This window comes from Carassius gibelio, chromosome A20 (genome assembly GCF_023724105.1).
Source record: "Carassius gibelio isolate Cgi1373 ecotype wild population from Czech Republic chromosome A20, carGib1.2-hapl.c, whole genome shotgun sequence".
Taxonomy (NCBI): domain Eukaryota; kingdom Metazoa; phylum Chordata; class Actinopteri; order Cypriniformes; family Cyprinidae; genus Carassius; species Carassius gibelio.
The window spans coordinates 7,249,190-7,262,576 of record NC_068390.1 but is presented as its reverse complement, the minus strand read 5'-3'; the positions used below and the strand labels follow the sequence as shown (position 1 = coordinate 7,262,576).

The following is a 13,387-nucleotide window of genomic DNA, read 5'->3' as shown; positions in this document are numbered from 1 at the left end:
GTTTGCTGTGAATATTGCATAGTTTTATTTACTTTTTTTTTTGATTCGTAGCACTATTCTTCCCTGCGCTGTGGAACTTTTGTCACTTTCTGCCTTATAAAACCGACTTAAACGGATTCCTGCTTGTTCTGGACGCCTTTTTATCCTACAATGGTCATCATCAACGACAAGTGTAAATAGCATATCACTAAACAACTGCTATTAAGCCAACCCCCACCCCCGCACACCCAACCTAAAACATCTTCCCGCGCCCCTGGACTCACCCCTTCTTAAGATTATAGATTATATTTATTTACTGTAAAGTTACATGATATTCCATTAAGTTTAGACCAAAAATTCGAAATTTTGTACTTTGTTTTTAACTTGATTTTGTTCTGAAATTGTTTAATAAGCACTGTTTATGAAAACTGGCCATTGAAGTTTTTATGAAATGGTTTTTCCCTGCAACATTTATAAGTTATAAGTTATATTTTTAAGTAATCTTTTGAAAACTCGGAATTTACAGCTTGATGGAATATAGAATATGGAATTATTTTACAAAATCTTTCTGAACTTTTTGAAGCGTCAAAGTTTTGGTTGAATGGACTTTCAGTGGAGAGACAGAAATTTCTCAGGAGTCATAAAAAGTATCTTCATTCCAGTCGAATGGTTTGAAATTACATGAGGGTGTGAACTATCCCTTTAAGTAGAGTATTAAATGTTCTTTCCTGAAATACTAAGAAATAATAAGCTGATTAATGAAATAATAAGCTAATGAGCTGATTTAATTTATCAAACATTCACTCATGGTTTTTTGCTATCCGTGTCTAATTGTGAAGACAAGCTGAGCAAATCAGTCACTCTTGAATTATTCTTGCACTTGAGATGAATGACTGTATAATTATAACTGACAGAACCAACATTAACCCTTTACGTTAGAAATGAATGAATATGTAAACAAAACAAAAACACAGTGTTCAATGCATTTAATGTACCATAATAATAATAATAATAATGCTTAAAAACATTCATAAGTGTGAGATGAATATTTAAATATGAAAAAAGCAAGACCGCAATTTCATATTTTTTTTTTTTTTATCTACCTGCCTTATCCTGATTGGTTGGTTGGTTTATTGTGCAAAGAGCCATACATACACCAGGGTTTCCTAAATTTAGCTGCTTTCCTGTCCCCCAAATTCTGATACATAAACTTTGGATAATTTAAATATTTCTAATGCACAATATAAACTTGCATCACTGTAGTCTATAGAACAATCTATGTATTAATTCCCTGACACACTGTAATAACTGCTTAGGACTGAGCGGGTTTACTTTCACACCCAACCCCCTTCATCCTGTGTTCAGTGTGGTGAAAGAGGGCATGTGTAAAGCTCTGCTGTCAGACTACTGGCGTGGAAGAAACGAATTAGAGTAGAAAATGACGTCTGCTGTCACTGCAAACAAAAACACTTCATTTGATTATCTGAGCAGAGCACACAGACCCCGGAAGATGGAGGAACCTACACTATTAGACACAAATGATCATAGAGAACAGAAAAACTGGCTTTTTATATCATGAGGTCCTCAATACAACCAGAGTTGAAGAAAATGGCACTAGAAGCATCATGCTAATTTTAAGTTATTTTTATCTTCAAAAAAAAAAAGTAATAATACATTTAAATAATAATAATAATAATAATAATAATAATAAATGTTTGGGGGGGACAAAAAAATTAAACAAAAATAATAATTAAAATTAATTTACTTACATTTGTGAATTAAATGAACAAAAAAATGTTATAAATAAATAAATATTTTCTACTAGTGCAAATATTTAGATTATAGGCTATATTTTAGTACAGTAAATAAGTAAATATTAGTTTTTTTTTTTACACACAGCCGGATTAAAGAAACTCACTGATCTCACTGTGTTTTGACCACATGGAGTTGCACAAATAACACAAAAACTCAATCTGCTTTCCATAAATTCAGAGGAGGACACACTAACAGTGCTGTGTATTACAGAAGCTCTGTCCCATCTGTGTGGTGAAGCCAGGAATGATGTCATGTGACTGAATTAGGAAATAATCTCACTGTTGCAAAATGTATAGTTATAGTTGAACTATTCTTTAATATGTATATATATATATATATATATATATATTAGGGGTGTAACGATACGCGTATTCGTATTGAACCGTTCGGTACGACGCTTTCGGTTCGGTACGCGGTACGCATTATGCATACCGAACGGTTCGTTGGACTAATTAATTATATTTGGAAAAAAAAAGAGAAATATAATGATATGCGTTCAACAAGGTAGCCCAATAACCCAAACGACGTAACAGGCAACGCCCCTGACACTCCCGAAGAAGAAAAAAACACCAACTTATGTTTATGTTATGTTATGACTCAGTCAGGCGCTCGCTCACTCAGTACGCGCTGAAGGCTCGTTGCAAAATGGCCAATGCGTTTAACAGACTAGAAAAAGAAGATGACTCTCAAACATATTGTTTGAGATGCATGATTCCATCTATGAGCTGCTCGATCAGAGTGACATGAGAGCCCCTCCTTAGAACATTATTTGTAAATCCATGTTATGGTAAGTGTGCACGTGAAGTCTTTGCACACTTTCTGAAATCCACACTGTGGTAAGTTTGCACACTACACTAGTGCTCTGCATTCTTTCTAAAATCCTATATAGTGAGGGCTTCGCGCGGTTGCTTCATTGCTTTAAAAAAAAAAAAAACACCAGCGTGAATACTTGAAACATGTCAACTCATTTACGCCGACATCACCTTATTGTGTCAGTATCTGGGAAAAGACGAAAAAAAGGAGAAACATGCACGCAACAAACTATGCCCGCAGCATTTAGACACCAGTATTATAGCTTACAGGGAATCCAAAGTGCACCCAAACACCAGACCTGTTGGTTATTTTAGGATCTTATATTTCTGGTCTGTTAAATGCATTAGACATTTTGCAATGAGCCTTCAGCGCGTGCTGAGTGAGCGAGCGCCTTAGGGTCCGTTCACATATCGCTCCTAAAAACGCGTGGAAAACGCTAAGCACGTCTTTCTCCTCCTTTCCAAAGCGCTTGGGCAGAAGCGCTCATGAGGCGTCTGTCTTTGCTAAGCAACAATGACGTGCTCTCTCCATGAGATGCGGAAATTTCAGCGAAGGATAAATGGATTTGCAGCTCTAAAAATCGCTTGCAGTAGCTCTGCTACTAAATTTATTTCAAAATTGCAATCCATATACAACTATGATCAGCTGTTCCTTCATCTTGGCTGAGTTTTCAACGTTGTTATGGGAAAGGATGAAGCTGATTGGTTAGTTCTTGTCACATGACCCGCGGTGCGCTTGCGGCATTCTGAAAAGTTGAGATGTTTTTGCATTTTGCTGTATCTAAAACGTACCGAACCGAACCGTGACATCAGTGTATCGTATCGAACCGAACCGTGAATTTTGTGAACCGTTACACCCCTAATATATATATATATGTGTGTGTGTGTGTGTGTGTGTGTGTGTGTGTGTGTGTGTGTGTGTGTGTGTGTGTGTGTGTGTGTGTGTGTGTGTGTGTGTGTGTGTGTGTGTATAGAATATAGAATATATGCTGATGCTACAACCACTAGCAAATATAATTTACTCTTAATTTTAGATGTGTGGACCCCTGTCAAAAGGTGTTTAGAATAGGAATGAGTGACAAGAGATGTGCATGTTGTGTGTGTGTGTGTTAACGTACCTTTAGCTTACTCTCTTTCTCCTTTGTGACCTTGGTGAGCAGTTTGGCCTTCTGCCGAGTGAGCGCTTCAATCAGAGAGTCACACTGAGCGACCAGACATGCCTCAAATTCAACCCCATTTTCCTGTCACACACACACACACACACACACACACACATAATGAGAGTGAGCCTCAAGAATTTGCACCACAAAACAACAATGCAATATGTCTCCATGATTTAGTTTTTGATGCCCTGAATATGGAACTTTTGCACCATTTTAACCTCCCTCCAGAAGAAGTCTGCTGAAGTTGGTTAATTGTTATTTTTCACCTAAAATTTAAAATGCTTTTGCACCTTTCTGACTTATATATTAAAATGACCTCTTTAATGATTGGCTAACCTTTCACATTTGTAAACTTCTATCTTTTAAACTGCTGAATACTAAATGGTGTTTATATGCAAATGTGGGAAACCATAATTTAAAAATGTGGAAATATAGTTACAATATGATATTAGTTTTAATATATGTGAAGCTTGGTGCTGGACTCCCTGGTTGTGCAAGACGGGGAACGGGGGTATTTCAAATACATTTTTTTCTATTTTTTTTTTCTATTTTTTTTTTCTATTCTCTTTAGAGCCCGTAGTGGCACAGAAATGAAACACGTCAGCTTTAAAACCCATTTTGTAAAGCTGGCACAGATCAGTTGTCTGTGGTGTAGGAGTTTGGAAAGGAACTGATCGTTCATTCACTTTGAGTTCGGCTGTGACTCAGATGTGAGACCTACACCCACACACTGACACTGATGGGACGGAGTCATTTCATCTACTACACAACCATGATGAAGAGGAGACGTTTCACATGTGACTGCTACCTTTTATAATGTATGTCACATTGCACTGAAAATCACTTCAGCACAAAGTCTGCTTACAGAGGCTTTGATAGACAAGCTCTTTCTCTCTCCTCTGCTGGGCAGTATGAAAGGGCATTAAACTCTTCACTTGAGTAAAAATAGCTCAGAGCTCATAATCCAATGGTCTCCAGGCAGAATACAACTCTAATCTCATGACAATCATGTGCATGTATGAATTGTATGCAAAAAATTGCATTGATCAACATTCAATACAAACGAATATTAAGATGCATCGGTTTTATTTCTGTAGATCGGGACAGGGTAAAGCGATAATTAATGCTTCAAACTTTACATTTATTCAATATTTTTATTCTTCCAATACATTTTTATATATCTGCTTCCGGCTCCCGGGGGTCAATGGAACCGTAGCTGAAACCCCCGGCCTTAGATTATCAAAGCCTTTAATATGCACCGCATAAACATGCTAACAAAATTCATGTTAACATCTGACATATGGCACGTTTGCTGGATACATGCTGAATGTTATAAGTACCCCACTTCATTTTTAACTAGATATTCATTTGCATATTTAATGAGACTCTCATAAATCAAGGAATAGATGCTAATATTGAGTGCTGCTAGCTTGGCTGTTTTGATTATGTTTTTAAGATGTTAAGGCCATTTTCTATTCACAAGTGTTCAATACACTTCAGCACAACACATTCAAAACTGGCAAGCTATTTAAACATTTGATATTGAATGAGTTTACATCGATTTCACATTTCTAAGACACAACTGTTCGTCAGATGGCTTTGTTGAGTTGCATACCTGTATCTGCTGAAGCAGGTTCTTCAGCTGCACCAGGAACTCCTTGGCCTCCTTGGCTTTGTCAGACACTCCATTCAACGCCTGGGACAGCTGACACTGCACACATCAACGAGACTCAATCAAATCATCTGCTTATCAAAATGATTTGTTGAAAGAGCTGTGAGTGAATATGATATGTAACTTCAATTCAACTAAAACATGTATCTATTAATGTTGCATTAAACAGATAGTACACACACTCACATCACAAGTTTTAAAAATGTCTTAAACCTGCATGAATTCTTGCAGCACATTCATTAGCTACATCCCACTGAACATTCCCAGGATTTTCTACCCAACATTCCGTGCTTCCTAAAATAACACCACCAACCATTATCTAGAGTCCCGATCAGCGCAGAATTAGCTGGCATCCTCAAATACCCCCCAACATTCCCACCGTTCTTAAACATAGCCCAGATTCCCAACATGTTCAACCTCAGGGGTTCAAGGTTTGGCTGGGGAAGCATGAGCAGTCATCCCCGCTGGAACATCCCCTAAATAAAACATCATGTAGACCAGAAGTTCATTTCTCCCTCGAGAGCCTTCAACACACGAATGAAATTATAATTACTGACATTTAATTATTTAGAATGATTCAAATCTGATTTATTGACCAGCTATTTTCCTGTTTAACACTTTAAAGCTGCTTTGACACAATCAGTGTTGTATAAAGCACTATACAAATAAAGGTGACTTGACGGAATAACAATAACAGTCCTGCCAATCCAACATTTCCCAACATCTTCAAATATTCCCAGCATCCTCAATCACCAACCAGCGTTCTCATATACACAGCTACATTTACATTTAGTCATTTAGCAGACGCTTTTATCCGATGCGACTTACAAATGAGGACAACGGAAGCAATCAAAATCAACAAAAGTGCTATAACAGGTCTCAGTTAGCTTAAGGCTAGCAAGGGCTTAGGGCAAGGGCTTTTAAATAATGTAATAAAAAAAAACCTGATAGAATAGAAAAATAATAGAGGAAGCTAGTGTTAGACGTCCTATTTTTGCTTTTGTTAATTGTATAATAAATGAAAAGAAAATGGATAGAATACAATATGTAGCACTTTAAAAGTAGATTTATTTAAATCGAGCAGCTTTATATGTTATCAGTGTCGGGTCACTTTTACTTGATTTTCTGTTTCAAAACAGCTCTCCGGTGAGGAGCTAGCAAAAACGGCAAAAAAAAACATGGTAACTACACTTTTACTTTACTAAAAACATGGTTCATTTTCATAAGGGTTGCTGGGGTCCCCTTGGAACATTTCCGTTGTGCTCTGTGCTACTTGCTGTGTTTGGTTGTGTTAGAAGTATTTGCAGAGCGTGTTGTGAAACTGATGAAGATGTTTTCTTAATTTGCTGGTGCTTTTTCTATTTGCATGTTTTCTACAGTTGCAGCGCGTTGAGCTCTCTTAGACACCGTATCTTTCTCATACTGTATGTCTCATTTATATTCCCCCAAACATAACTCAGCTGTCAGGATTCATATGATTTTGAAGGGCTGGTCTGTGCAGAATCAGCTTTACATGATTGAAACACTGTCACTGTCGCCGGTTTACCAGACCTCCATAGGCAGAGGATATAAGATCAGCTGAATATGACCTTCTCAAAGCAAACAACAGCTTTGCATTATAGTATCTTTATAGCTGAAACTTTAGCCTACTGTACTGTGTGTGCCTACTATTTACTTCTAATATGATATATAATAAAACCCTCAGCTTGGGCCAGACATTACACAACCGCTGAAGTGAGAGCCTGGTTTCTCCCAAGGTTTTTTTCTCCATTCTGTCACCGATGGAGTTTCGGTTCCTTGCCGCTGTCGCCTCTGTCTTGCTTAGTTGGGGTCACTTCATCTACAGCGATATCATTGACTTGATTGCAAATAAAAACAGACACTATTTCAACTGAACAGAGATGACATCACTGAATTCAATGATGAACTGCCTTTACTATCATTTTGCATTATTGACACACTGTTTTCCTAATGAATGTTGTTCAGGTGCTTTGACGCAAACTTTTTTGTTTAAAGCACTATATAAATAAAGGTGACTTGACTTGACTTGACTTGAGAACCCGAAACCAAGTGGAACTGTTAAGGAATTGTCCAAATCTGTTAAATTCCTACTCTATTTTTATTTTTTAACACAATAAAGTGTTAACATCTTCTGCAGGTCTCTGGCTTGACTAATGATCACTTAAGTCTGTGGAAAACACCCTGGCATGAGTCCACAGAGACACACACACACACACACACACATTTCCTTCCCACCTGCTCCTCTTGCTCTGGGCCTTCCCTGGCCTTCTTCGATCAGCGGGATCTTAAATCAACGAAAGAAACACACACACACACACACACACACATATAAACAAACACAAGCACACACACCGTCATATCTCCTCGCTCTATTAACATGCCATCTGCGCGAGCAAGCTGTCCAGCCTGCTAACAAGACCCTGACAGCTATGGCCCACTTCTCTTAGTGTGTGTGTGTGCCTGTGTGATCGAGTAGAAGACCCCAGGACACTGCTGGGGTCAATGATGCATCGGGGTCACCGTCCCGCCCCTCTTTTGTGTCCATAGACCCTGTACAATCTGTCCCTCCTTCACACCGCTCAGGCTGATTTCAACCAAAGAATCAAACAAAGAAACAGTTCACTGATTTTAAAGTCCAAAATGTTACGTAGCTGTAGTTTATTGACCACAGTCAGCGCAAAGGTCAGACTCACTCACACAGATGAGATCAGATGTGTTTCAGTTCATTTGCACACTTTTCTTTTGAATAATGGACAAATGATGTTTGTCCTCTCATTTTACAGTAGATCCATAAAAATGCAATAGGACATTTGACGAATATGTTTTTATATTTTTATAAGAGATGACAACTCCAGTCAAGTCTGTGTACTGGATAAAATAATACTATATATATATGCAAAACATTTTGGGGTCATTTTTTAAAGAAATTAAGAAATATATACTTTAAGTTAAAAGTTAAAGTAAATATATTTATGATGTTACAAATCATAAATGCCCTTCTTTTGAACTTTCTATTCATCAATGAAACCTGGAGAGAGAAAAAAAAACACTGTTTCAACTAAAATATTTCAACATTGATAAATGTTTTTTGAGCAGTAAATCACGTGACACTGAAGACTGGAGGAATGATGTTGAAAATTCAGCTAAACATCACAGGAATAAATTACATTTTGAAGTATATTAAAACAGAAAACAATCATTTTAAATTGTAATAATCCTATACAGTATTACTGTTTTTACTGTCTTTACCTGGAAGACAGTACATGAATATTTCATGAACATAAATACATTTTACCGGCCCCAAACCTTTAAAAGGTATATATAGCAGTGTATATATAGCATATATATCATTCATAATTATATTCAAGTGTGGAGTAAGTGTCCAAGGGTTTCACTGTATCATTTCAATCTCTAGGTTGAAACCAGGACAATAAACATTATGGTTTACTGGCATTGATCTACTGATTTACTGAAACACTGAGTCTGTCTGTAATGATGGGGAGAGCGCTGAGAAGAAATGCTGCTCTAATATGAAATCACACAGAAAAGTGGAGCTTCTTTATTTAGGCTCTCTATCTTCCTCTATTATCCCATTATCTACTTCAGCAGGGCAATGTGATGAAGAGCTGATGAGACGTGAATTGAATTTAGAGACAGTTGAAGACGAGCAGTGTGTGTGTGTGTGTGTCTGTGTGTGCGTGTGTGTTTGTGTGTGTGTGTGTGTGTGTGTGTGTGTGTGACACGCATGACATCTCAATAACTGTTGTTGGTAGATTTTTTTGACAGAGTAATTGGGCACTTGCCTTATCAGCATGTCTGCTAGAATGAGAATGCGTGTGTGTTTAATGTATATGTGTGTGTGTGTGTGTGTGTGTGTGTGTGAGAGAGAAAGAGAGAGAGAGAGAGAGAGAGATACAAGTCTGTGCTAATGTAGTAGTGACCTTGATTGTGAGTCCCTGGGGTATATGCACTAAAGAGTGGGTCAGGTTTGCCATACTCCTCTGAACCTATCGCCTTTTCTGACTCCCTTCCAAAATGTAGTGAAGTACCTCTTCAGAAGAGACAGGGGCGTGGAGTTTGGGTATGGGTTCGGGTTGATTGGGGGCCCGCTGAGGGGGACCTCTTAATAAAAATGAGGGAACAAATTCTTAATTGTTGTCCTTGTTTCTACAATATATTTAGTAGTAGCTTACCAGTGCTGACTTCAGAAATGTACAGAAACATCAATTAAAGACATAATAAAACAGACTGTGAACACAGCAAATATTCTGTTTGGTATTTTTTGTGTGATATTGATGTTTCCCACTGTTGTAATCCACTGTTTGGTGAGTTTGTTCATGTTTTTGCCAAGCCAAGTCTTATTCATTGTGTGTCTGCTCACTTTTGGATTTTATTAAACTGCACATGGCTTCTCATTCAACTTGCCTCCAGCGGACGTGCATTAAAGTCATATGATTTGATTTGCACAAGCACTTATGATTTTGAAACCAATTTTAAAAATGTATGAAAGCTGTCTGTTGTTAATAACATAGTGATGTTTAAAGCCTAGCCCCAACAGAAATCACTTTCAGTCACTTTGAACCCAAGCAGCTTTCTGTAATGCGCCAAATTCACATGACCAACCAACTGAACCTTTCGCCAAATCTGCATGGGGAAATATTTAGAAATGAACAGATTCCAGTTGAAATGACTGGATTTCACCCATGAACATTTGCCAAACATTAGTAAATATGTCTGCACCTTAACCCTCACTGGAGCATAAACAGATCATAAAAAATGCACATGACGTTGCACAAACTCGATCACCAATAATTAATCGTGTTGGCTTTGTGTTTGGAGCTGAACTCTGCAGGACTGAGTTTGGAGACCCCTGTGTTACACTAATAATATTATTATTAATATATTTACCCCATTTTGTTCATCAAGTCAATTTATCTTTAATTTTTACTGGAAAACATGGCAAAATGACTAATGAAGAGAATGATTTTTGCAGTGCAAGCGGCTCATTAGGTTCTGTTGTCTCTGTGATTAATGCTGTTCATCTGGAGGTCAGCAGAAGCAATCACCCATCTGACCCGGGCACACAAATCTCCCTACTGAAGACAACAGACCTCTCTCTGTCTCTCGTCTTCATACATCGTTTTCAATGGAAAGACAGAAAGTCATTGGCATCATTAATTGTTAAATGAATATTTAAAAGAACGCTGCAGTGGTGCATTTTGCCCTAAAGAGTGGAATGAAGGTTACATGCACACATTTCAATTCTTCAGCTGTTTCCCTTGATTTCACATTTCATCACTTTTGCTGTTTGTATTCCTTCTGTGATGCTGTGAGACAACTTCAGACTGGGATTGGGTGTCACATGCCCTGAGGTTTGTTCATACTCATCACTCCAAATTATTTAAAGCAATATTTATAACAATGCTGTAAGTACACAGTAAAAAAAAAAAAAATAGAAAGAAAAAAAAAAGTTTATTGGACACGGAGGGCTTACTGGTTTGGAACGACATGAGGGTGAGTTATTAATGATAGAATTTTGATTTTTTTTTTTTTTTTGGTGAATTAACCCTTTAAGGCATTATTCAGAGAAATACAATTACAATCATTAAAACTTTCAGGAACAGTAATATTTCACCCCAAAATGTAAAGAAATATGTCATTTTGATGCATTATGACATTATTTCCATGACAAATAAGCAGAACAATTATTATTAGCAATTGTTATTATTGTTCTTATAGTGATGAAACTAATTATATATCATTTAATTGTAACATTAAGTATTTGTGCTTTAGAGTTATAGTATTTGGTTTGTAATCCAGGCTTATTTACATAAAAAAACACAGAATTATGGAAACCATCTTCTTACAAAAAAAAAACAATTATATATGAGGGAACGTTACAGTGGTGAGAATTTTGTAAAAATAAAATAAAAGTAATAAAAATAAAAAAAACACACTGTAAAAAATTTTTTGAATTAAAGCAGTGTTCAAACTTTATGATAATTTATTTTATTTTTTTAATTCTTAACTTTCCACAATATTTATGTAAAACAGCTTATTAAACATTAAAAGCTGAAGAAAATACAGAAAATCTCATGTAAAATTACAGCAAAAAACTGTATTTGTGAATTACGGAAAATTTACGGTACTTAATGTGCCCGTTATTTAACTGTATTTTTCCGTGCTGGAACTGTACAGTTTTTTTACGGGATTTTTTTTTACATGTTTAAAACACTCAGTCGTCCTGAAGCTTCATATATTGTTGATATAAATTAGAATTTCTAAATTTAAATATTCCGATTGTGAGAAGCAGTACTGACATGGTTTGTATTTTGACCAGGACACCAGGACAGGGAGGCGAGAGGTTGTCTGTTCAGTATTAGTCTGAAGAAACCACAGACACTTCTCAGTTGTGTGAGGAAATGAAACACTGACGTAATATTCATGTGTAACCATGGAAACCTGCTGTATTACAGGATTCTGCACTTGGGCGTTGAACAGGACGGGTCACGTTTGTAGGAGGGTGTGTGGAGCGCTCTCTCTCTCTCTCTCTCTCTCTCTCTCTCTCAAACCCTGCTGGTTGACAATCTTTGACTTTAGCTTTTTGCAAAAACATTAACAAAGACGTTTTTATTCAAATCTTTTTTTTATGTAAATATGTGATTCATGGTTTTAACAGTTTTAATTTTTCTTTATTAAGCTAATATTTTCCTTTTCTTCAAGAAACATACCAGTTACACTTATTTGCTTAAAGTCTGTTTTGTATTAAGATCTTTTCAGTCAGCAGCCAGTTTACTGAGCTGTTTTCTTGGTCACAGATTGCCGGCAGGAAAAAGCATGAAAAGACTCCTTACACACACACACACACACACACCTCAGCGATGGCATATGGAGGAGTGGGACTGCATATTTCAGTCTGAAACATCTAACCTACATTCGATCTGCTAGTGAGTGTGTGTGTGTGTGTGTGTGTGTGTGTGTGTGTGTGTGTGTGTGTGTGAAGCAAAACCACTGTTGCATGTCATGAATGTGTGTGTGGAGGAGGAGGTCACAGCTATTCCCACACACTGTATTTATGAATATGTATAAAAGGAGACGGCATTCCTGCATTACGTGTCTGGGCACTAGAATCATATTTATATTTCACTTTAGTGACATCCATTGGCATTTCCACACACGGAAGTCTTGTCTGTTTTTCCATTCATACAAGAAGTGTATTGATGCTAGAGTCTTTTTTTATTTTGATTGTGTTTTTTTTAGTTATGTCCGTCAGTTTAATTTTTATGTTAATTTTACTTGATTATTGTGTATATTTACTTTATATTTTATAGTGTGATTTATATCTCCGACTTTATTTCTCGCAATCGTAACATTATATCACACAACATCATTTATCTTTCAGATATGTGACTTTATTTAGCATAATTGTAACTTTATATAGCGCAATGTGATTTTATATATCCAAATTGTGATTATTCTTTAATCATTTATATCTCTTTATTACAGAGCCTTGCACATGACATGCAAGAAAAAATTAAAAAATTGTGCGCACGATTTACTAATTCGTTCCCTCAGTGTATTAAAACATGCACACGATTACTATTTCATTCACTCAATTTATAAATAGTGCGCACGATTTACTAATATGTTCCCTCGATTTGCTTAATCGTGCACAAAACGAGGGAACGCAATAGTAATCGTGTGCACGTTTTAGTACATTGAGGGAATGAATGTCATGATCCTGCCCTCGTGTCCTTGATTTTTCCTAGTCTTGAGGCAGGATCATGACAGACCCTTGTTTTGTGTACAAGCGCATGGCCTTGTCTTTGGGCCATGTGCTTGTGTTGTCTCGTTCCCTTGCCCCGCCCCCCTTGTTAACCTAGTCGTGTCTTGATTGTCCTATCTGTAACACCTGTCGTGTCTTG

The 13,387-nt window shown here is 36.9% G+C and overlaps 1 protein-coding gene across 1 annotated transcript in view; it reads right to left on the bottom strand.

Moving 5' to 3' along the window:
* Positions 1-13,387, bottom strand: part of LOC127938873 (E3 ubiquitin-protein ligase TRIM9) — a 37,752-nt gene that overhangs the window by 16,586 nt on the left and 7,779 nt on the right. The window contains exons 2-3 of the mRNA XM_052535771.1: positions 5,385-5,480; positions 3,725-3,847 (exon numbers count right to left, since the gene is read on the bottom strand). Of these exons, the coding sequence (XP_052391731.1) occupies positions 3,725-3,847; positions 5,385-5,480 (219 nt within the window). The remainder of the gene's footprint in view (positions 1-3,724; positions 3,848-5,384; positions 5,481-13,387) is intronic.